This window comes from Aethalodelphis obliquidens, unplaced genomic scaffold, assembly GCF_003676395.1.
Source record: "Aethalodelphis obliquidens isolate GAN/ISIS:26980383/991018 unplaced genomic scaffold, ASM367639v1 scaffold56, whole genome shotgun sequence".
NCBI lineage: Eukaryota > Metazoa > Chordata > Mammalia > Artiodactyla > Delphinidae > Aethalodelphis > Aethalodelphis obliquidens.
This window is the reverse complement of record NW_020838000.1, coordinates 5,040,115-5,065,673: the sequence shown is the minus strand read 5'-3', so window position 1 is coordinate 5,065,673 and position 25,559 is coordinate 5,040,115. Positions and strand designations below refer to the sequence as shown.

Sequence of the window (25,559 nt, the reverse complement as noted above, 5' to 3'; positions counted from 1 at the left end):
CATCTTTTATCTGATGGAGCAGATTGAGCCAAAGATAGGCATGACAAGTCAATAAGACCCAAATGTAAACGATAAAACCATGGACAAAAGCCTTGAAGGAAAACGCTTTTCCCTTGGAGGGATGATTTGTGCTGACCTCCAGGTGTAATATTATGTGCACTGATGAGCTCAACAGAACAGAACTTCTAGCCAGCTGTAATCAAGAGTGATTGATGGCTGGGACAAAAAAGTTGATTACCATGACAAGTTTGCTGATGCAGAGAAAATAAGCCTCTGCTTGGGAAATGGATAAAACCTGCGCAGAGACTACCTCCTGAAACCTTATTGTATAGGAATCTAAGAGAAGGCTTAAAGTTGTATGAACGGACCTGATATCCCAATAAACCTGATAAGAATAAATTTGCCATGCATCCATCTTCAGATACTTCTAGGTACAGAATTTAAAAGTACATGTAGGCCCAATAAAAAGTAAACCGCATGCTCTCAATGTTATGTGTGTGATCCTTTATCTCTCCGCCTCTCAAAGTATGCCTGTGAATCACACGTGGACACAGAAAATTAAACTTTCACAGCCCTCCACAGCTCCCTCCGCACAAGGAATGGGTTCCCCAAAGGACTGCAACCTTTACCACTTTCAGATTCAATTTACATCAAAACATAGATTTGGAGGGAGACAATGGATCCCAGAGGCAGTGTTTTGCATTGAAAATGAGGTTTGGCAGGCTTGAAAAAGGTGAATACGGGCCAGGATGCAGGGTGTCTAAAATAGTACAGTAGCTAGATTATGCAGAGATCCATAGACTATGAATAAATGTACCCATCTTTTCAAGTTCTGGCTTGAACGTCATACTCTAGTAATGCAACCCAAATGTAGTGTGCAATTTATAGCATGCCTGGTACAATGTCATTCTCCTTAAATCCATGATAAAACCAAATAGCCATTCCTCAACGAGTCATCCTAAGAAACGTAGTGGGAAGAAGGTAAAATGAATGGGTAGGTTCATTTCACCTATAGAGAGATCTGTGGCCATGGGGATGCTCGAGAAAGTATATTTCATCACAATTACTCTAGCTAATTAATACAGAGAATAGGACTCAGCAGAAGAGGTAACAACAAGTAACTGTAAAAGGAAAGAAAGGATATAAAGATCGTACAACCCAAAATGACTTAAGAACAAAGTCATAGGAATTACCTTTCTCTCCAATTCCTTTGCTCCTCTGCCCCTCTACTGTCCTAAATTTCCAGGGCTATGGCGAAAGTGGTGATTTATGAAATGCTGAAATAAATTATAGTGAAATGTAATAAAAAGGGCAAGGGGCCTGATAAACAGTGACTACAATGAATGGAAAGGGATGAACAAATTTGATTTTTGAGACTTTCTATTAGTGGTGATGATTAATGCAGTTGCTGCTTTTAGTTTCTATAAGCTCATTAGTGCCTATTAATACTTTGAGAAATGTATATGGTTGCAGAAAGAGATACAAAACAAATGATGACATTTATATGAGATATGTACGTCAAGCGATTTATGGGCAACTGGGCTACATCAAGGATTTTATTCCATGGCTAATAAAGACTTCATCAGTCACAAAGTGATGAAGCGGCTGGCGTGCTCCAAAATCTTCAGAGTACAATCATAAAGTTAAAATGGGGAAATTTGGACTATACTGATTTTTTTTGCAAATAACCTGAAATTCAGAGGTTGCTACAAGGCAAGCTTTCCAAATCACAAGAACCAGCTTCTAAGGCTGTGCTCAAATCTATTTCCACTTATTCATTTCCTCTTCAAGTCATGTGAATTTCCATTTCTCAGGTTTTAGGGAAGTAGTTGCTTAGGATACGAATCCTGCTTTGTAGAGGGATCAGGCACTGGCGAAAAGGCAACCTAAAATTTCATTTTTTTCAAAACGTAGAAGTTATTCTAAATGCTCTTAATGAAGCTGCAACTTAGACCATCTTAGAGAATCCCGTTTCTACCTTCGTTTTCTTGTTAAGGTGATTTAAAAAAAAAAAATGTGTCTGGTCTTAAGCACTTCATCCATGTATTTATTCAACATTTATTGAGTGATACCTGAGACTTGTAGAGCTTTCCTAACATTAATAGGTTTCTTGTCTCATCTTTGGGGACACGTGGACGATTTTAGTTGATTTAATTGGAATCATACCCTCCCCATCACATTCTGTCCTTTGATGCTTTGCACATGCTTAACCCTCTTCTCAAACTCTGCATTCAATAGGTGGCATTTGATGAAACAGACTCCGCGGAGATTATCTACTGCCCCCCTGCCCCGCCCCCTTCAAAACTTACTACAAGAGCGCTGCCTCTGAGGCGTTCTCAATTTTGAAATATGTTTCTAGGTTCTAGCGATCTATACTACTGGCAATCTAGCAAGGAGTTTAGTACTGGTATCAACCTTAACGTCTACATTGTGTGTAGAACTTCAGTGACCAGTTGTCCTAGCTGAAAACTGTCAGCTGATACCAATGCAAGTCTCGGAATTAATTTCCCTTAGGAAAGGTCACGTGATACGTTAAGTAAAAACACTAAGTTGGGACTTAGGAGCCTGGTTTTCAGTCCTCTTATCTGTTGCAACAGCTTAGAGACCTTGAAAAAGTCAACTCAATATTCTGGCCTTTGGTTTTTCCAACTGTACAATCTATAAAATGGACAGAATGATTTCTTATACTTCTCTAAGTCCTAACTTACAACAATTCTCTGAGGGGCTCACAGTATTCCACAGAAATACAAGTACCTCTCTGATTATTGGAGGTTATTGTACACATCTACTTGTCATAGCTAAAATCAACTTTCTCTTCCTATACTTTCAAAGTCAAATTTTCCACATCTAGGAGAATTTGATAGAAAAGTGAGTTTTATTAATTTGTTTTTCCTTGTTTATCAAGAAGTCCAGAGAAATATGGACCCTTTTATAATGATTTCTCTTTTTTCTCAGTCCCATACCCTTCATTCCATCCACAGATGAAACTCTGGAATATCAAAGTCAATTCAGAGTCCCGAAATGACCCAATATTGAAGTTTTATTTTTAAAAGCCTGCCAAAGAAACACACTGCTTCAATAGATTCCTGTGCTCTTAACGGCTCATTTTCTCCTGAAATCTCGAACAGCCAGACTCGGTATCTCTTGTTTGGTCTTTCTGTTCAAGTTTTCCTTTCTGAGAATTTCTGACAGAGCCTCGGGCTCTATTCAAGAAGTAGAAGCCAGTGAAACTGAGGGATGAAATGGCCCAAACGCACACTCAGAGGACGTGCTCCAGACCCAACTCCTCACACAGGGACGACCTGGCAGCCCAACTCAAGCTCATCAGGTCCCAGATATAACTCCTTTGGCAGGGAAGCTGAATAGCCCTGTCCTAGAACTGTTTTTGAAGAAGAAAAAGCACCCAGTGGGAAAGCCATGATGCTCAGGCCAATGCTCTAAATAGCTCTGTGAGTCCTGGAGACATGGAAGGGACACAGTCTTATGAAAGAGCTGTTTCAAAGCTGCCTGAAAATTTAATTTATAACTGGGTTTCTCTGAAGTTCCTTTGGGACTTAGCAGCAGCAGCAATAGACTTAAAGAGGCTGAGAGTTTTTAATAAATGCAGCTTTGCCAGGGACAAGTGGTTCCTGCTGTTTTTAAAAGGTAAAAGGTAAAGATTTACCAGGAGTGGGCACCTCAGATCTTAACACAAAGATACACTAAGATGCACAAAGATGCTTTCAACTTATAGATCCCTATAAGGACTTTTTTTTTAAAAAGAGAGATATTTTCAAACTTCTGTATTTCTTAAGAAGTAATTTAACATTTGAAGAATGAAACAATTGTAACTTCATTTTTAGCCCACAAAGTAAAAATGACCTTTCTGTTTCATTCACTATAGAATTTATAATCTAATTGTTTACATGTTGTAGTTTATAATCCTTACAACGTGGCTGTAAGGAATGGCTAGTTATTTTAAATGAGATGATTCTGGAACCTGTAAGTTCAATGAAGAGCCCAAGGACACACAGCCAATTAAGAGAAGACAAATGTAGACGACAGGATGTCAAATTCCTGATCGGTTGTTTTTCCTACCATTGCACTGGGCTTCCCTGATGCTGTTTTCAGGTCTGGGGTTTGATGTGTATCCCCCATGCATAGATCTGTATTAATCTTCCTCCTAGGATATGCAATAAAATGCTAAAATCTGAATGAGACAAAAATAATATCTATGAACTTTCCTGGGCGTGTCTCAGACTGAAGACACGGCCAGAAAGAGGCCAGAAATACTTAGAAAAGCGCAACTGAGATCTTCAAAATATGATTTTTAATTTGGGATAAAACGTGCAGTTTGAAAACCATAATAGGATAGTAGATGCAACCATCCTTTTTCCTTTAAGAAACTTAAGCACGGGGGCTTCCCTGGTGGCGCAGTGGTTGAGAGTCCGCCTGCCGATGCAGGGGACACGGGTTCGTGCCCTGGTCCGGGAAGATCCCACATGCCGCGGAGCGGCTGGGCCCATGAACCATGGCTGCTGAGCCTGTGCATCTGGAGCCTGTGCTCCGCAACGGGAGAGGCCACAACAGTGAGAGGCCCGCGTACCGCAAAAAAAAAAAAAAAAAAAAAAAAATGTGTCTTAAGATATGATGTTAACGAAAGTGTAATTATCTAAGTTTGGTCATTTGGTAGGAAGAAATATTCCTATTAGCATCTTCATCATTATATTGCCACATTTGGTAATGGAAGTTTTGACAGAGATATGAATTAAATTCAGATATATTGCTTCATTTCACTACATATCTGGTTTCTAAAGTGCAGAACAATAATGATTTCTATTTTATAATACCACTGGAAAATGTAAATATCAATTATATTGGTGATGGTCCCAAGGATTCCCTTTGGAGGGGTCTGAGATCTGTAAGTAATGTTATCTTCTTTCTCTCTTTTTGTTTTTTCATAAATTTACTTATTTTATTTTTTTATTTTTGTCTGTGTTGGGTCTTCGTTGCTGCGCGCGCGCTTTCTCTAGTTGCGGCGAGCCGGGGCTACTCTTCATTGTGGTGCGCGGGCTTCTCATTGCAGTGGCTTCTCTTGTTGCGGAGTGCGGGCTCTAGGCGCGTGGGCTTCAGTAGTTGTGGCACGTGGGCTCAGTAGTTGTGCCTCGCGGGCTATAGAGCGCAGGCTCAGTAGCTGTGGCGCATGGGCTTAGTTGCTCCGCGGCATGTGGGATCTTCCCAGAAGAGGGCTCGAACCCGTGTCCCCTGCATTGGCAGGTGGATTCTTAACCACTGCGCCACCAGGGAAGCCCTAATGTTATCTTCTAATGAGGTTGCTTTTCCTCTGGTTCATAACAGTCACCTGAAATAATTAATGCTTGGCCATTCTGAGTGATAAAGGATTTGTTGTTACTGTATTATAGTTCAGTAGTTTGCATTTATCTTTAAATTTTCACCATGTTTATGACTGAACTGTGTGAGTGAACAGGAGTGATGCCGTTTGGGAGGACTTGTCAGTCATTGTGGCGGAGCCTAGCCCGCAGTGAGGGTGACCTCCACACAGCTCTGACTGCCCTGGGTTAGTTCCATGGGGGAAGGAGCCCTCAGGCTTTCTCTTTGGGGCAGCTGGACTGGGCAGGAAACACACAGGATGCCATCCATGCCATTGCTGTCGCAGCTGCTGGATCTCTGGATGGACTTGCTGCCCTACCTGGACCAGGTGAAGCAGAAACAGCCTGGAAGTGGACTCCGACCCTGTGTGGCTAGCCTCTGGCTAGGTGGCCTGGTATAAGCCTCCTACACTCTCTCTACACTTCAGTTTCCACTGTGAAATTAGCAAAAGTTTCCTTCCATCTTTAACATATCATGAAATGTTCTTTTGGGGATATTAACCAGAGTGATGATCAGATACCACAATTTTATGATCCCTCAGTTTTGGGGCCTGAGATATTATTTCTCATTCTATAAACAGTCATTGAGTAATTAATCATTTTCTACCTCAATAATTTTACATATGTGCTGGCCTTGCTGTAAGTTGTCTTTCAAAGGCACACTTACTAACTGGTCCAGGCCAATGGTAATTTATGCTGATCTTAAGATGCTGATAAAATAATTGGACAAATTACAACCTTTCATTCTTTAATTGGAAGCTTTCTGCATAACCTCATGTGTGTTTCATATAAATGTCAAAAAGAATTTTTTTTTTCCCCAAAGAAAAAGCCTGCACCAGGAGAAGGCAATCTGATTTAAAGTGCATACAATATAATGTGCCACTTAGAAAGATATCTGCAGGGCTAAAAATGGAAAAAGTACTGTACAGGAAACGGGTATGGCATACCACCAAACTACAGACTTTATAATACGAAGGGTTAAAAAAATAAATAAAAGCTTAGAGGGAAAGGAAATTGAATTTTCATGATGCAGAGATGAAAAGAACTAGAAGCTATTATTTTCATTGGAAGGGGAAGAAGCTTTGAAATGTAAAAAGGTTCACAAGGCAAAAATACTTTCCTACGTGATAGAGGATTCAACCAAGCATACAAGTGAATTACAGTGTTACTTTTCCAGATTCTAGGTTTAAGAATGGAAATAGCAAGATAAATTCCAGATTTACCTGGAAAGAGCAAACAGACAGTTGTATTGGGATTTAAAGCTTTTTGGGAATACAATGCTCGATATCTATATCTATACATCTATATAAATATATATATACGTATATATACACATACATATGTATGTATACATAGATACACATACATATGTATGTATTTTCTTTTTTTATATATGAATGAATGAATGATAAATCCAATTGATCTTGGCATTCAGTACTAAATAGTTCGTGAAATTAGTATATATAGATATGACCAGTCAATAAATAAACAAATCTTATATTTTCAGCACATTAGTTCCCCTTTATTGACATAATAATGCTACGGAGATATTTAAAGTCTCTAAAGGAGTTTCTACTCCTGTATTTCAATTTTGCAATAATTATATTTTGTTTGTAAATCACAGTTAATATGTTGCTATGTCATTTATAAACTCAATAACATTGGGTCTTCCTATTAAAAAAAGCTGCAATTTAAAAAACTTGCACTGCATAGTGAATTTATATTCAAGGTTCAAGGAAAGGAAAAGGGCACTGAATTCATGTGTCCAGTTTATACAGACCGAAGATTTGGAATGGGTAATTATCTGATAAATTCAGGTGGTCATGAAATTCAGTTCAAATGTAAGTCAGACATCCACGTGAGTACCTATGGTAGGCAGGATAATGATGTTTAAGTCCTAATCCCTGGAATCGATGGATATGTTACATTACGTGGCGTGACAAAGGAGATTAAATTAGCAGATGAAAGTAGGTTGCTGAACAGCTAAATTTAAAATAGAAAAGTTATTCTGGATTATCCAGGTGGGTCCATGGTGATCACAAAGGTCCTTCCATGTGGAAGAGGGAGGCAAAAGAGAAAGAGAGTAATTCCACATGCAAAGAACTCAACTGGCCTCGTTGCCTTGAGGATGGGAGGGGGTCGCGAGCCAAGAGGGCAGCTTCTAGAAGCTAGAAAAGAAAGGCAAGGGGAGTTCCCTGGTGGTCCAGTGGTTAAGACTCCACACTGCCAATGCAGAGGGCCCGGGTTTGATCCCTGGTCAAGGGAACTAAGATCTCGCATGCCGCAACTAAAGATCCCGCGTGCCGCAACTAAGACACAGCACAGCCAAATAAATAAAAAATAAAAAATATTAAAAAAAAAAAAAAAGAAAGGCAAGGAACTGAAATCTCCCCCAGAGCCCCTGAAGGAACATCACCCTGCTAACACCTTGCTTTCAGCCATGTAAGACCCATTTCTGACTTCTCACCTCCAGAACTATAAACTAATAGAGCTGTGTTGTCTTAAACCACCAAATTTGTGGTTATCTGTTACAGCAACAATAAAAGATTAACACAGTAACCATCTAATGAGTGGTCAATTCTGCAATTGTTTAATTATGACCGAGACTGATTCTTGTCCATTCTCCAAATACCTTGGCCATTTTCCTTTTAGAGAAACCTAAGAACAAAGTTATAAGAATGAGAAGCAATTTCCCTAATAAATACATATTGATTCCTATATCACTTTGAAAATTCATTAGCAAATGAATACAAATACATTTTTAATCTCTTACTAAGAAATAAAATAAGATTACATTTTAGAAAAGAAATATGCAAATCTTTATTTTACATTATGTTCTTTATGTTAATAATCATATATGGAAACATAGTGTGTTTCCTAAAGCATACCTGACAGTATTTCTAAAGTTTTAAATATGACTTTGATATCCATCTACAGGATTAGTAGAAACACCTGCCAAAAAAAAAAGACCAATTGTGTCTTGAAGTGGTGAGTTACCCATCACTGGGGATAATCAACGCAAAGACCTAGTCTAGATATAGCAAATGGTTTTCTTACATTTAGTGGGAGAGTGGGTTCAACGAGCTTGAAGTCTCTTTCTGGCTTCCAGTTTACAGGAAGTTTTCTTAATACAGAGAAAAACATTAGCAGTGAAATTGTTGGCAGAAGCGTTGATATTTGAAACAGCCCCTGTTAGACGTAAGGAGCGGGAAACAGGGCTCCTCAGAGACTTTTGCAACATTATCTGATCAATACCAAAGTGAAATATCAATATGATTTAAGAAGAAAAGGAATAAAGAAGGACACACTTAACAATTATGGAACTATATGATTGTTTGCTGAGTATTTAAAAATGATCAAAATTGCAACTGTTGAGTTCAGAACTCTTATTTGCAAGTCAGGAAAACTGTTTTGTTTTTTTTTTTACACCAGCTGGAAGAGGTTATTATATAACATTCATCACTTGAAATATTTTCTAATAAATTAAACTATGGTAATTTTCTTAAAATTCAAATCGAATCAAGGTGCTCAGTATTCAAAAACAAACAACAAAACAAAACAAAAAAACGACAACGCTTCAAATAAAATGCTGTATGTTTAGTGTGGTTTTTTTTTACAGCAGCAAATGCCATTCAAGTGGTATGCAGGCAATCTATTCCTCTTTTTAAGCCAACAGAAGGAATGTTGTAAAATTACCTGATGATTATACTAGTAGGTATGAGTTCATAAGACAGTAGCAATCCTTATACAAATGAAATGCTCTCATGGAAGGAAAAAGCCACTTTATTTATGCCACATCTATTTCCTGTGCCTGATTATCTCATATGAAACCCTTATCATCAGATCAGCTAAGGGACACACTTGCCTAGGGTGATTAAATACTGGAAGGCCTAACATTCTCCAGAATCCAGAGCTGTTTGGTTATCTCCATACAGCATATCCATTTAGGGCAATAACATGGCACCCTGGAAAGGCCACTTTGATAGATGGGGTCCTCTGTTTACCAAGAGTGTCAACAAGATGTTCAATTTTTATTCCTTCCAAACCAACGTCCCTTTTCTTTTCTGTATCTCAGGACCGACTCCATTCCAAAGTAGGATGGGGACGGGCGGCAGTTTTCTTCATATTGACCACAAGCACAATTAGCTTCTGTGATGAACCCAGAGTCCACACTGTCCCTTAGAAAAGGTATAAAAGATGAGGATCCCTCTCTGTGAATAACTTGCAAAGTGTCAGGTCTACACTGTCTTGCTCCTGTCATGTTCTCCACTTAACTTTTACTCATTAGGGGCTGGGGGCCTTTGAGGTCTTCAGAACCCCCTGTTAAAATGCTTATACTTCTAGGTCAGTGACTGGACGTCTCTAACACAAATACAATTAAAGACACCAGAGATCTGCAATTAGGGACCGTCAGGGCAGGCGAAGAGAATTTACAAAGCCAAAACCTTGGCTTTGAAATATAATCTGGGACCTACCTTATTTCAGAGGTGTGATTTACTGAAAGCCTGGTTAGTCCTAAATTGTTACCATTCCCCAAAGGCAAAGTGTGTTACCTAAATTTAGCATTCCCAAGAGACTAAAAAATACCATTAAAGTGCAAGTATACCAGTTTGTTTAGGTGTGATTTTTTTAATAGAAAACAACCAAACATCATATAATAAAGTCCAAACTTAAAACACATAAGGAGTTAAAATGTTACCTTTGCATTTTGACATGCTCAGTTATTGGAGAAAAATGTTTAAGAAATCTCTTCTGCAAGATTAGAACAGCAGAATACATTTTTTTTCAGTGAATACTAAGTGATAAACTTACATCAGAATTAAATCTCAGCTGGCAAATGTTGCATGATATGATTTGCTTTCTTCGATGAGGGAGAGGGACCCCGAAAGTATGATTTATTACAGCTTTCTGAATCGGGTCCATCTGTAATGAGAAAAAAAATACAACAAATAGAAATAAAGCTTGTCCGTTCCATTGGAATGTTGCCTATTTCATTAAAGAACCAATCTGTACAGCTTCAATCTACGGCTTACATTATAAAGAACATTTTTATTCTAAGAAATGGCATTTCTACTTTCTTGAAAAATAGACAACGAGCCCGCAGCGCAGTACGATAAGGAAATGATAAATGTACCCATTAGAGTCTGCATGCTAAACCGTTCTTCTCATTTAGGATCAACAATTGCCTCAGTTTGATAATCCTCACATATAATTAAAGGTTTATCCAAACTCAAGTTATTGTGAATGCCAGAAACCTTACACAGAAGTTAGTCTATGCCATTGGCCCAAACGGACTTCAGAATAGACTTAGTCAGATGAGCAGCTATGAAAATAACTTAAGCCCCATTATGGATAATTAACCTTATGCTATGTTTGGTATCCTTCTGCCTTAAGAGTGTGGTATAGATTTCCCCTGCTATCTGAGAGTAGAAGCCACTACCTTAGGGCACATCTTGCTAACGGCTGCACAGTGTAAACCTAGATAAAGCACAGAGGTGCACAGACACAGTTCAAAGCCATGGCGGCTGGATGCTGAGTGTAGTTGCCTGGGGAGGGGATGGAGCTTAGAGATGCCAGCCTTGCTGGTCAGGGTTCATGCTGCCTCTGTAAGAGCTGCTGCAAAACAAAGGCTGAACATCACTTTCGCTGTTTGCCTTTTTGTGTAGAAATGAAAATCCTCTTTGGATTTCCTTTGGTTAGCAGAAACAGGTACTAATACAGATCTTTGGTCAAAGCGAGGTGACAGAAAGAGAATTTTGGAAAAGCAAGGGTTACCTGTACACAAATCCTGCTTTCTAAGTATTCAGACATGGAGCTATGGATTCTTTCAACAATCATTTACTGATCACCTAATACATACTGCTATCCTATGGACTTACTGCTTGAGGTTCAGAGAGTTTGGGCCAGATGTCAGTTACTTCTCTTCATTCCATTCCCAGGACAGGACAAGGGACACCCAAAACATAATGTCAGCAACCTAGCTCTGATAAAATTTCATGTCTCCTCACCAAGATTTGTCCCAGGGTCCACATCAGTGATTCTCAACTGTTAGATACAAATTTTGATCTGTTTCTTAATACTTGTGCTACCTCTTTGCTCATCTGCATCTATCTCTTAAGGTTGTGATGAAGTTTAAACATAATGACTCTTGAAATTACTGAGCACAGTACAGTGCCGGGCACATTAAGAACTCAATAAGTGGTGCTGGGAAAACTGGACAGCTACATGTAAAAGAATGAAATTAGAACACTCCCTAACACCATACACAAAAATAAACTCAAAATGGATTAAAGACCTAAATATAAGTCCAGACACTATAAAACTCTTAGAGGAAAACATAGGCAGAGCACTCTATGACATAAATCACAGCAAGATCCTTTTAGACCCACCTCCTAGAGTAATGGAAATAAAAACAAAAATAAACAAGTGGGACATAATTAAACTTAAAAGCTTTGGCACAGCAAAGAAAACCATAAACAAGGACAAAAGACAACCCTCAGAATGGGGGAAAATATTTTCAAACGAAGCAACTGATAAAAGATTAATCTCCAAAATATACAAACAGCTCATGCGGCTCAATATCAAAAAACCAAACAACCCAATCCAAAAATGGGTTGAAGACCTAAATAGACATTTCTCGAAAGACATACAGATGGCCAACAAACACATGAAAAGATGCTCAACATCACTAATTATTGGAGAAATGCCAATCAAAACTACAATGAGGTATCACTTCACACCAGTCAGCATGGCCATCATCAAAAAATCTACAAACACTAAATGCTGGAGAGGGTGTGGAGAACAGCGAACCCGCATACACTGTTGATGTGAATGTAAATTGATACAGCCACTATGGAGAACAGTATGCAGGTTCCTTAGAAAACCAAAAATAGAACTACCATATGACCCAGCAATCCCACTACTGGGCATATACCCAGAGTAAACGATAATTCAAAAAGACACATGCAGCCCAATGTTCATTGCAGCACTATTTACAATAGCTAGAACATGGAAGCAACCTAAATGTCCATCAACAGGGGAATGGATAAAGATGTGGTGTATATATACAATGGAATACTACTCAGCCATGAAAAGTAACAAAATCGGGTCATTTGTTGAGACATGGATGGACCTAGAGATGGTCATACAGAGTGAAGTTAAGTCAGAAAGAGAAAAACAAATATCGTATATTAACACATATATGTGGACTCTCAAATGGTATAGATGATCTTATTTGCAAAGTAGAAGTAGAGACACAGAGGTAGAGCACAAATGTATGGATACCAAGGGGGAAGGGGGGATGGTAGGAATTGGGAGATTGGGATTGACATATATACACTATTGATGCTATGTATAAAATAGACAGCTAATGAGAACAGACTGTATCGCACAAGAACTCTGCTCAATGCTCTGTGGTGACCTAAAGGGGAAGGAAATCCAAAAAAGAGGGGATATATGTATACATATAGCTGATTCACTTTGCCGTAGAGTAGAAACTAACACAACATTGTAAAGCAACTATACTCCAATAAAAATTAATTTAAAGAAAGAGTCAAGGGGCTTCCCTGGTGGCACAGTGGCTAAGAATCTGCCTGCCAATGCAGGGGACACAGGTTTGAGCCCAGGTCCGGGAGGATCCCACATGCCGTGGAGCAACTGGGCCCGTGCGCCACGACTACTGAGCCTGCGCTCTGGAGCCCGTGAGCCACAACTACTGAGCCCGCGCGCCTAGAGCCCGTGCTCTGCAACAAGAGAAGCCAGCGCAATGAGAAGCCTGCGCACCGCAAGGAAGAGTAGCCCCTGCTCGCCGCAACTAGAGAAAGCCCGCGCGCAGCAACGAAGACCCAATGCAGCCCAAAAATTAATTAATTAATTAAACCTAATAAATAAATAAATAAATAAAAATGAGTCAATAAATGTTGTCTATTACATTTTCCCTTTTGCACATCCCATGTGATGATCAAGGTTAACAGGTGCCTCACACTCCTGTGGTCTTTGTTGGCACACCTTCCATTTCTCACATGGCCAAAAAACATTTCAAAATCATCCCAATGTTGTACATACAGCCATCGTTTTTGTTGAATGCTTGTAGACTTTGGAACTCTTAACTCTCATCAGATACAAACTTCTTATGAGAGTCTTCCCAATGGGTTGAGCTAGCTCAGAAAAGATTTGACATACACACAAAAGCTAAGAACATGTCTGTGAAACGATGCTCTAATATTCAGCTTCTGGGATACATAATAGTTCAGTAATTAGCCTAAACCAGTCATTGATACATTCCACCTCCTTTTGTGTATTTCAAATCATCAGAACCAGCTAACTCATAAGCCCTCTTCACTGGTTAGGAGCAAGGTTCTGTCTGCATTCACAACTCCTAAAAGGTTGTCTAGACACTCTTAGTGCACTGTTCTAAGTAATAACAGCAACAACATCAACAAGAGAATTAATAGCACTCAGCATTTATTAAGTGCCTCCATGTGCTAAGTACTAGGCTGGGTGGTTTATATATTAAACAGTTATGATCAGGAAGAACTCATGGGTTCTCATTTTTATCTTCCATCATCACTTTAAATTTTTTCTCATGTTAATCCCAGATTCTGGATGAAGCTCAACGGCCCCATGATTTTTCTGGTCACTTCCAGGAATTAACACATTCCAGGATCCCCTCCCTCCCCCTCCAATTCTACCATATTTTCTTTTTAACCAGTTTTATTTAAGTGTAATGGATGTATAATAAAATTCACCAATCTTAAGTGTACGATTTGATGAGATTTGACAAATAGATACAGCCTTAATAATTATCATATAGAATATTTCCATTACCCAGAAAGTTCCATCCTGCCCTCTGTGGTCCATTCCTACCTCCACCCAGCCTCTGTAAGCACTGGTCTGCTTTCTGTCACGATATTTTTCCATCTTCTCAAAGTTCATATACATGGAATTGTACAGTATGTGCTCTTTTGTGTCTGGCGTCTTTCATTCAGTATGATGCTTTTAAGATTCATCCATGTTGTTGTATCTATCAGCAGCTAATTCCTTTTTATTGCCAAGTAGTATTCCTTCATACGGATATACGCCAATGTGTTTATCCATTTGTTAGTTGATGGATATTTGAATTGTTTCCAGTAAATTCTATAACTTTTTCAAATCTTAATACATAATCTAAGCGCATTCCTAAATTCAGTTCAGCATCTTAATCCAAGCATTAAAAATTAACATAAAATTACAGTTTCTTGATCTTAGCTTGAACCTGCTCTAGAGGAATAGTGTGAAAGGTCAAAGGGCATGGTACAGAATTCTTCTCTATATACACTGCCAAGTCCCCCACCCCAGGTAAGTCAAACTTCCATCAACCTCACCTCACCCCTATTTCCTCAGAACCAAAACGGACAATGCATAGAACTTGAGAAACCCATTGACCACACAGATGAGTGAATCTGGGAGGCTTTGAGAGCCCACTTTCTGCTGCCCAGGATCACTCTTATACGACTCTAAAAATGCCATCACAATGCTTCTGTGACAGCACAGAGAACACCGGGGCATAACTTCGCTTTCAGCCAACAGCCAGAGAAAAATTAAAAGCTGAAAGAGGTACTGATGTAGAGGTAGCTGTCTCATCATGTTCTGCTGTATCTGTTCTGTCTGCACAAACGGGGTCCATTTCTATTAGGGATCAGGTGAATTATGCCTATATTTCATTTAGGAACACTGAAGCCCCCTTATAATGACACTTTGAAATAAAAATGAATTACAGATTTATACTAAGGGCTCTCTGAAAATACACACTGTTGAGTTTTTATCATATTTTGCAAGTAACATATTATTTTGTCTTTCATTAACACTGGACACTTGCAGTGACCACATTCGATCCGGAAAAGAGTAGGAGGTATTTTGGAAGTAGACACTTCATACAAATGTGTCATATTCTCTAGATTTAATTCTTTTTTTTGAATTGAATGTTGTTCTGATCACTGTTGCTATAAAATCAAATTTCCAAATGCTAGGTAATGTATTCTAATTCAGAGACCATTTTATTTCCCAGTATACTTTTAAAAAAGCACAATCGAATTATATTTTAATGATGGCTTCCACAAACATAGTTATACCACCAAAAGTAATTATATTTTATTATTTTAGAAACCTAGTACAACAGAATGACAAAAGTTTAATGCCTTTATTAATGAAAGTAAGTCATAATCACCTCTGTAATATATATATCTATAAATATATGTAAAACCACTTACAACAAGGAATTATAAAAGGGCAAAATCTAAATAATAACCAGTTCTGTTGTTAAATAGTTAATTAAATGATACGACATAGTATATAACTAAAAGTAGCATCTACTGTCACTCAGGGGAAACACACACAGCCACTTGGATCATTTTGTCCAAACACACCATTATTTACCATTATAATCAAACATTTTGTTCAAAAACAAAGTCATGTATGTTGGTTTTCTCCCCGTGAACCAACAGGTCTGATCTGTTAAAATAATCACACCTTATTGTGTGTATGCATATCATCATTAGGAATTTGTCTACAGAACCAGTCTGAAGAAATGCCAATGTGTGTAGGAAAGAGAAAAGGGATTCTTGCATCAAATAAGTTGTAGGAAATCTAGGTACCACAGCCTGGACATTCACAGTGATCAAATATTAAATTCGCTGAGATGTCTCACAATAAAAATATCTGCTTTAAATAATTTCTAAAATAATATAACCAAAGCTTTTGCTGTTTTCTTTGTTTTTAAATTTAGCATCTTTGTTCAATGCAGAGTTTAAAAAATAGTCATCTGGTAAAGTAAAATCGTTATATGAATACGAATAAGATGTAATGCCTTCGTACAAAACGAAAGTCACTAAACTAAACATGCAATACACAGAAATCAGAGCCAGACATTTCACTGAATCCATGCAGCCCTGAATTAAAAACGAAAAGAAATGGTAAAAGCTACATGGCATTTTAAGACATTTATTTAATTTCTAAAGTGGGAAATTTTGAAAGCTAAAATTTTCTAAATACATTATCCACCCCTCCCAAAACCAACAAACCAAAGTGTAGAATGATACACTAGCTATTGATATGCTTACCCAAACTACAGAGTAAAATTCAATTTCAAACTCAAGTCTATGGCCTTATTTAAAGCCAAATGAATAAGTTTTCCTTCATTTCAAGTTTAAGGGTCTTTGCATTTCTCTCCCAGGTCTAGCTTTTCCCTCAACTCCCCTCAGGACTTTCTGCTAAATTGATTTGTAAATGAGTAACCAGTGCCACAGTTCTTCCCAGGGAAGTCAGCCACAGTTCTTTCCCTATATTCCCTTTCTTAGGATGCTGCTGTGTTTTCAGAGAGGACGAGGCTTAACCCTGAGTTTACATTTCCTGCTCCACGAGACCTCTCCTCTTTCTGTTCCCATTAGTACTGTGGCTTTCAAATTGAAGAATAAGAACTTAAATGCCAGGAAGTTAGAAGTCCAGAAATATAAAGGTTGTCTCTTCGGGCTGGTATTTAGATCTAGGGAACAATGGCCAGTAACAATAATGCTAAAGGTTACCTTAAGGGCACTTACTGTGTTTGTAAGTATTATTTCTATCCTAACAACTTTCTGAGGAGGTCTCACTCCCCCTTTGCCTATCGCAGAAGCAGTAAGTGGCAGAGTCAACTAATACCCACAGCTTCCCACTCGGCACCCGCCCCTACCTCCATCCAGTACCACGATAAAGCTCTGTGATATCCACTGTCGTGGATGTCTGTGACCATGAAATAACAAGTGACACTGAGTAATTTATTCCATCAACTATGAACTAGTAAAACTGGTGTTTATATGACATAACCACACCTTAGAAAACACGAATTTAAAAATTCCAATAATTGCACTCCAACAAATTTGTCCGTTTGAAAAAAATTGCAACTTTTGTCCTTTTAAAAAAAAATTTTTTTAAATGGGCATATAACTTACATACCAAAAAAGTGCATACATCTGAAGTGTATTAGTTGATTTTTTAAAACATGTGCATACTCCCATGGTATCACCATCCCCACTAAGATACAGAACATTTTCAGCATTTCTCTTCTACGAGATTCGGGTTGGAAGGGAGTTTAACAAGAATACCAATCACTCAAGACCAAGACGCAGCTCTGAGTGGAGCTCGGGGGATGTGGAACAGAAGGTACACGTGAAGTTTCATGGTTTCTTGGATTTTGTCGAGTAGCAAAGGACATGCATGAGTGCTTTCAACAAAGGAATTCATTCAACTAGACGTAGGTTTTTCCCATCAATCTCATTAATCAGGTCAAGCCCAAATTTGCTAATTTGATACATTTAAGTAGGAAATACAACATGACTAAGTCACATAAGTACATTAAGGGCACAGCCGGTTTTTCCTCCTCCTCTGCCTTGAAAACTCTTTCCCCATGCTTTCTGGTTCATCTTTCCCTGGCTAATGGCTACCTACTTTTCAGGACTCCAATCAGAACTCATCTCTTCTTCTAGAATTCTTAGCTGACCTCCTTCAAATGGGTTAGGTCCTCCAACTCACCCTGCAGGACACTCCATCGCACCATCTGAAGATCTCTCATCTCTTTTGTTCACCCAAAAGAGGGAAGAGTCAAGGCAGGGCTGAGTCCTTTTGTTGTTTGTACCCAGGAATCAGCAGAGTGTCTCCCACTTGGACCAGGGCTCAACACATGTCTGTTGAGTTGCTAAATAAATTGAATATTAAAGCCCAATAACAAAACTTAACATCAGTCTTGGAATGGTGTTAACAACAGCAGTGAGAAAACCTGGATTCACAAGGAAACCTTAGGCATGAGGGGTGAAGAGAGGTTATTAGAAGCAAAAGCATGTGGATAAATGACTCCATGATACAATCGGAATATAGAAGCTCGGAGTAGAATCTACAACTGGAAGCCACCAAGCAGAATTTACGTGTATTCATCTATGAATTCATTTATAGACATAGTGTCATCTAAGTAATGAGGCAATGGTTGATTGGTTCTCTTTATACTTTAGTGCCAATATCAGACCATTTTTCCACCAGGCCTCTTCCTAGACAAAGGCTAACAGACATACTGTTCTGATCAGTTCGAGAGAAGCTGATTTTGCTCAGGAAACCAATGCTTGAACTTAAATGAGCAAAGCCATTCAGATGCTCTCCAAGTACCCAGGACGTGTCTAAATGGAAGAGACATTTCACTGTCAGTAGCTTTCTGCCATGGCTATTTTCCCTAATGTTCTATGAGAAGGCTAATAAAGTGAAACACAGTTCAAAGTAAAGAATAGATGATCTTAGGGGGATCTTAAGACATTATTTTTCTTAGAATCATTTATGTGCTCCAGCAAATTGCATTTAACCAATGTGTTGTGGTGCTGTCATGGAATGCCCATAGATAGCTGCACTCCAAGGTATTTTTTTCTTTTTTTGTCATTAAAAAATTTTTTTATTGAAATATTTTTGATTTACAATGTTGTGTTACTTTCAGGTGTACATATTCATATTCTTTTTCATATTCTTTTTCATTACAGGTCACTACAAAATATTGAATGTAATTACCTGTGCTATGTGGTAGGTCCTTGTTGTTTATCTATTTTATATATAGTAGTGTGTATCTCCTAGTTTATCCCTCCACCCCCACTTCCCCTTTGGTAACCGTAAATTTGTTTTCTATGTCCGTGGGTCTATTTCTGTTTTGTAAAGAAGTTCATTTGTATCATTTATTTTAAATTCATTAATGTACAGTTTTCCTCTGTACCTAATGCTGAGCGTGGACCTACCTAGAAAAGCTAACCATGACAGGAAACCAGATATATATGCATACATATATACATATATATATACGCCATATATATATATATATATATATATATATATATATATATATATACACACACACACACATATATATTCTTTTTCAGATTCTTTTCCCTTATAGATTATTGCAAGATATTGAGTATAGTTCCTTGATTTTTAAGTGGATATGTGGAATCGTTACCGACACAATGTCTCAGTCATGGAAGTTTAATCCTGGCTCACCTTTAGACATCATCTATTTGTGGTATTTTCAGTGAGTAGGCACTATGTTTCACCCATCTTCTCACCTCCTGTGGTTCTCATTCCTTTTCCTGGAACCCAGTGGGTACTCAATATATATTGAAATTTTACTGAAATATCTCACTTTATCAATGAGAAAAGCTATACCAGGAGAGGGGAAAAGGTCAGAGGGAAAAAAGGAAGGAAAGAAAGTGACTTCATTCTATGTATGGGCTCCCTTTTTCTGCAATGAGATTTTTTTCTCTGGCCAAAAGAATATTAAGTGTCTTTAAGAGGGATGGCTGTTGCCTGATCACACTAACACTACTCTGTAGAGAAGATACTAGTGCTTAATTTGGACACTTTAGAAACCTTGTTATCAGCATTACAGGTATGAAATTTGACTCAAATGCTTTGATCAGAATCCCGTTTCTGGTGGACTTAAATGGCAAAACCTCTTTGGAAGACAATGAATGCCTATGGGGCCTGCCTGAGCCAGGAGACAGGTTACCCAATGGTTGGTCAGCCTTGGTCTCCGAATAATGTCTAGGTAATTAAATCCAACAACTTCAGATCTGGGATTCCATTTACAGAAAATGCCCCAGAAAGCATGGCGTTGTAGACTGAGCTGGAGGATAAATTCCAGAAATCCATTCTATTACCAGCTGTACCAGAAGTCCACAAACACATCTGGTTCCTCAGCAGGTCACCGAAATGTGAGCCAGGTGTTGAAACCTGCTGTATTCTGAGGTGAAAAGAAAGGTGAGGACAAAATACTTTTGTACATAAATCACTGATGGCTGAACTGAAAGGATTTTCTCTTAATCTAAAATTATGTCCTTTCTATTTTTCTGTGTTAAATTCCTTTCTTTTTCAAAATCATGGTGCTACTAGATAGATGGATAGATGGATGGAAGGATGGATGGATGAAAAGATGGTTGGATGGATGGATAGATGGATGGAAGGATGGATGGATGAAAAGATGGTTGGATGGATGGATAGATGGATGGCTGGATGGATGGACAGATGGTTGGATGGATTATGGTCTAGCTTGAAACGATAACAAGGTGAAAGGACTATGTTGACCAGACTTTTAATACCCCCTTTTTAAGATTTGAACCATGTATAAGTTTCCTAGGGCTACTAACCAACTTGCTGGCTTAAAGCAACAGAAATTTATTATCTCATAGTCTCGGAGGCTAGAAGTTCGAAATCAAGATGTTTGCAAACCATACTTACTTCCTCTGAAATCTGTAAGGAGAATTCTTCCTGCCTATCCCTAGCTTCTGGTATTTTTGCCAGCAATCTTTAGCAACCCTTAGCTTATAGACACATCTTTCTAATCCTCCATCTTCACGTCGCAAGCTTCCTGTGTGTGTCTATCTCTGTGTCCAAATTTCCACTTCTTATAAGGATACCAGTCATATGGGATTAGGGACCATTCTACTGAACTCATTTTAAGTTGATTATCTCTGTAAAGCGACCATTTCCAAGTAAGGTCACATTCTGATGTATTGGGGGTTAGGACTAGAACATACCTTTTTTGGGGGGACATGATTCAACCCATAAGAAATGGAATGGGGAATATAAAAATCTACAAACCACTGTGAAATTTTACTCAGGCACTAATTCTAGGACTTCTTGATTAAAGGAAAAATAAAAATCAGTTTTCTTGTTTTAGTGCCTAAAAGGGAAAGTTTGAACCAGCAATGGATCACTGAGACCATTCCTTGCCTGCCTTCTCTCTGACGTGATCAACTTTAGCCTCAAAGAGTCTTGTCATCCCCAAGAGTCTGGGAAGAAGAAATATGTTTAAGAAATTGAAATATACATAGAGATGAGGCTCATGAAATTGAAAGAAGCAGACCTTTACTAGTGAGTCCTCAAATAAATTTTGATGAGGTACTTTTGAAATGTCACAAAGTGAAAAGTTATCATCTATAGAAAAATTAAACAATGGCATATTGGTATGAGCTATGTGAGCAATTATCCTGATTGTAATTGTTTGGTTAAATTAGAAAAAACCATAAATTTGGGGGTACATGTTTCTCATTGTGCCTTTTTTTCTTGCTCCTTTGCTTGTTTGTCTCTGTTTCATCAACCTTTAATGCCTTTGAGAACGTATAACGATGTGTGGGATGGTTCTTTTTAAACAAATTCCATCTCAATAGGTAATTAATATGATCTCTTCTAGCATGAAAATCCCAAGTGAACACATACATATGGAATTAGGCACATAAGAATATCCTTACTTGGCTTTACGTTTTGTTCAAAAATGCAAATACACATATATGTCTGTGCAGATGTCTGTGTGTGTATACACATGCATGCATATTATTTATGTACCGATTTATGTACCAGTATTTATCCACCAATTCCCTACATAAAATCTCTCACTCTTTTGAATTTGGCAGGATTCGATTTCTTTCGGTCTGTGTTTGGGCTAGACTTGATAGTTTCTTGAATTATTTGACTTCTTCTTGCACTGAAGTATTCATTCGCCAACTTACACACACATTTCCCCCACCTCCCCATAGGTGTCCCAGATGCCTATTTTTCTTAGCCATCAACTGGGAATGCAAGGCTTGAAGGGCATTTTACATTGGCAAACACTGCCTTCCACGAACCAGCCCGGGCCCACGTGTCTGGATTCATTTCCATTCCTCCTTGCCTCCTTGTATTTCCTCCAGTATTACAGATTTGCTGGCAACTTCGTGTATAACCTGGTATGGTTTACTGTCTCCTTCTCTTTTGTAAGGTTCTTTCCTTTATCCAATCTTTATTACTTATTACATGTGTAATTCCTGCCTATCCCTCCTAATGTTCTTTTTCCAAGAGTAATCCCTGGGGTCTCTTGGAGGCGGGGCTAAATACCCCTCCCCCCAGTCTTCACAACACCCTGTACATTCCAATGTCATGTCATATACTCTCCACCACCCAGATATTCTGCTTACAGCTCTCCCTTCCCGAAACTGCAAAAGATATAGTCAGTTTTATTCGTCTTTGAAAAACAAGTGCCTGAACACAGAAAATGCTCAGGAAAGGTTTATTGTCGAAGAAAGTCATTAGCTATGTGAAAGCAGGCACCCCAGCTGCTGTCAATCATTTTAAGGAGAAAAAGGTGGCCCAAGATATAATTCTTGGTTGAAGCATGCAGTTCAATTTCATAGAAAATTTGCATTGTCATCTAAGGCCAACTGTGTTTGGAGGTCTTGATGGAAATATTCAAAATAAACTGCAGGTTTAAAAATAAATAATAATCTCTCTTAAAATGCATGCCATGTGTTTAAAGCAATCATTCTCAACCTCAGCTGTACACCAGGAATCATTTGGGAGCTTGTTAAAGGTATAGATTGAGAGCCCCAACCCAAGGCAAATTAGTTCAAAGTTTAAAAGGCTCCGTGGGGGATGACTAAGAAGTATTGGTCAAAACCTTGGTAACAGACTCAACTTCCTGTGATTAAAATGTTTTCCCTAGATGTTTCTAGGAAACCAATGTCTTCTTTGCCACCAATAAACAACTTTTAGCTAAAGAATTCTATAAAAGATATGGTAATATCCTTGTTTAAAGAAATGAAAACTGAAGAATAGCCAAGATAAATGATTTGCAGCTCCAAGATTTAAACCCAGGTTTATTAAGAACCAGTGTTCTTCCTACATATCATACTGACTCTCAAACATGTGTAGGAGCTCAACAAACTTCTGAAATCAACTTAAAAACTGTGTCTGAATTTGGGGTTCTTGGGAATTGGCAACCCATGGGCAGAAAAACATACACATTAAAAAAAAAAAAGAACTGATGAAGAAAACTAAACCAGAACAACTTGAAATAAACAAGGGATATTTTAAAGTACTTCTAACAATTGACTTGCTTGTTAATAAATGACACTGTAGGTTATTTTTAATCTCCAGAGTGTTGTTAAACTGATTCACTTCTCTCTACATCTTTCTAGACTCTGCCTGTTTTTCACTTCCTGACCTTTTTAAGGACCTAAAGGAACCACTGTAAAGTTGAACTGTAGTTAAAAGCTTGAATCAGATACAGTGATAGACAAGTGGTCAGCAAAGATGTTCTCAACTGTGAAGGTCAAGGAAGAATGAAGCTGAGGCTATCACGTCCTTCCAGAAATCCTTCAGATCAAATCTGTCTGAACCAGAAGTGAAGGTAACCCAGTACCTAAGGACTTCTTTTGACCATAAAGGCATAGTTGCATTTGGTTGTAATTTAAACACTTCTGGTGTCTATCATACAGAAACATTTGTATAAATTTTTGAAAAACAAATACAATGTTGCTGGATGATTGGTGGCTTAACTGCATAAACTGTAAAAAGTAAAATATAAACTGTAACCACTTAAACCTCTCTTCACATAGCCTGAAGCAGGTTGCAAATCTCAGCTTGATACCCAGGAGCAAGCAGGTTGAGAACCACTGATTTAAGAGGTTATTTTGTTAGTTGGAATACTAACTAGTACATTTTGTAATTCCTGGGCACTTCAAGTCTTCTTCCAGAGAGAGTCTCAAAATATTGTGCTATAATTTTTCTATTTTTGTTTCTTTTTATCAAATAATGCACATATGGTAACAAACCAAATAGTACAAAAGAGCTTCAGCCCAGAGGTAAATGCCTGAAATGAAATGTTTATTATTATTATTAATAAGTTTCTGCCAGTTGACATCATGGCTCTAAGTAACATGCTAATATATCTCTAGACACTAATAAAGATGAGAATTTAATACATATACACTATCACACTTTGTCTTTCTCTCCACGATCTTCTACAAACATTTTCAAATTTTTCTAAGTTGAATATTCTCTTATTATTTTACAACTGTACATAATATGTTTCCATAGTTATGTCTGGTTCCATTAACTTGAGTCAGGATCTCAGATTCCCTGCTTGAAGTTACTCGTTTTCGTACATTTTTTCTTCCTCAATTTCCAATTTCCAAATTCTCTCAACTACTCTTACACTTTTAAATGTTCAACATTTTCTACCTGAAATAGTTAGTACTCTAACTACTACCCATTCTTCTAGGCTTTGTTCAAGGAAGAATCTAAAAGTTGAACGCTAATAAACAACACTATCATTGTTTTGACTTCATCAATATTTTTGTCCACTGACCAGGTAACATGATAGGATTAGATTACATTTTCTATGGTTCCAATGCTACAAAACTTGGCCCATTCAGAAGAGAATCTTTTAGCTTCAAGCAAAGTAGCTCCTACTTTCTTATCACCCATCAGTTGCTTGAAATTCTGTCTTATTTTCGACTGCTACATATATAAAGCGTACTTTTCTATTGTTCGTTTTTGCCTTTCCTTTTCTATAAAAATGTGTTTTTAATCTTAATTTAAAACACATTCTCCTCTTCTCAGTCAATCCTCATTTTTTCAGACCCCTTTGTCTCATGCCTTCTGCTTTATTCACTCAACATGGTATCTGCAGACCCTAATTCCAGACCTTCACCAAGGTTCTGACTTCATACTTTTCTCTCCTTTCTTTTTCTATGCTCTTCCCTTCCACCATCTGGCTCCCAGAGATGTTTAAACCTCCATCCATGGTGATCTGAAGCATCTCTGTTCTTTTGTAGCAATCTCTCATTTTTGTATTTCTTTAGATCTATTTCAAAGAAATCTCGAGAGAAAAGGAATTATATTTGTATGCTCTCTGTCCCATTTTGAAATAAAAACTAGAAGTTTTATCTAAATGTGTTTTAAATAAAAAATCTGAATAAAAGGAACCTTGGCTCTTAAAAAATATACATTATTCCAAAACATCTGATATTTGATATCAATAAATTATAGTTGCAGATAAAGGATCACTGTTGGTCATATTTAATCAGAAAAGCTATTCCATTTAAAATAATCACTCTTCTAAACAATATTTTAACATCAAGAATATGATTTAGGATCATGTCACTTCCTCTGAAATCTTCCAGGAACTCAGTGGAAGTTGCTTTCCTCCACTTCTTAGAATATGTAATTCCTTTGATCAGGAAAATAATACATGACAGTGAAAAACTACATTTTCATCCTTCCTCTGTTGCTGAATTTATTTGTATTTTAAGTGAACTTTCTAAACCAGTTCTCCAGATATTTCTTGAAAACCATTTGCATTTGGTAAAGAATTCTTGGCTAAGGAAAAGCAAACAT

At 37.9% G+C, this 25,559-nt stretch overlaps 1 protein-coding gene across 2 annotated transcripts in view; it reads right to left on the bottom strand.

Annotated features, from left to right (window-relative positions):
* ZNF385D (zinc finger protein 385D) overlaps positions 1-25,559 on the bottom strand; it is a 336,432-nt gene that overhangs the window by 125,602 nt on the left and 185,271 nt on the right. For both annotated transcript variants that reach the window (XM_027086528.1, XM_027086529.1), the window contains exon 3: positions 10,182-10,292. In XM_027086528.1, the coding sequence (XP_026942329.1) occupies positions 10,182-10,292 (111 nt within the window). The remainder of the gene's footprint in view (positions 1-10,181; positions 10,293-25,559) is intronic.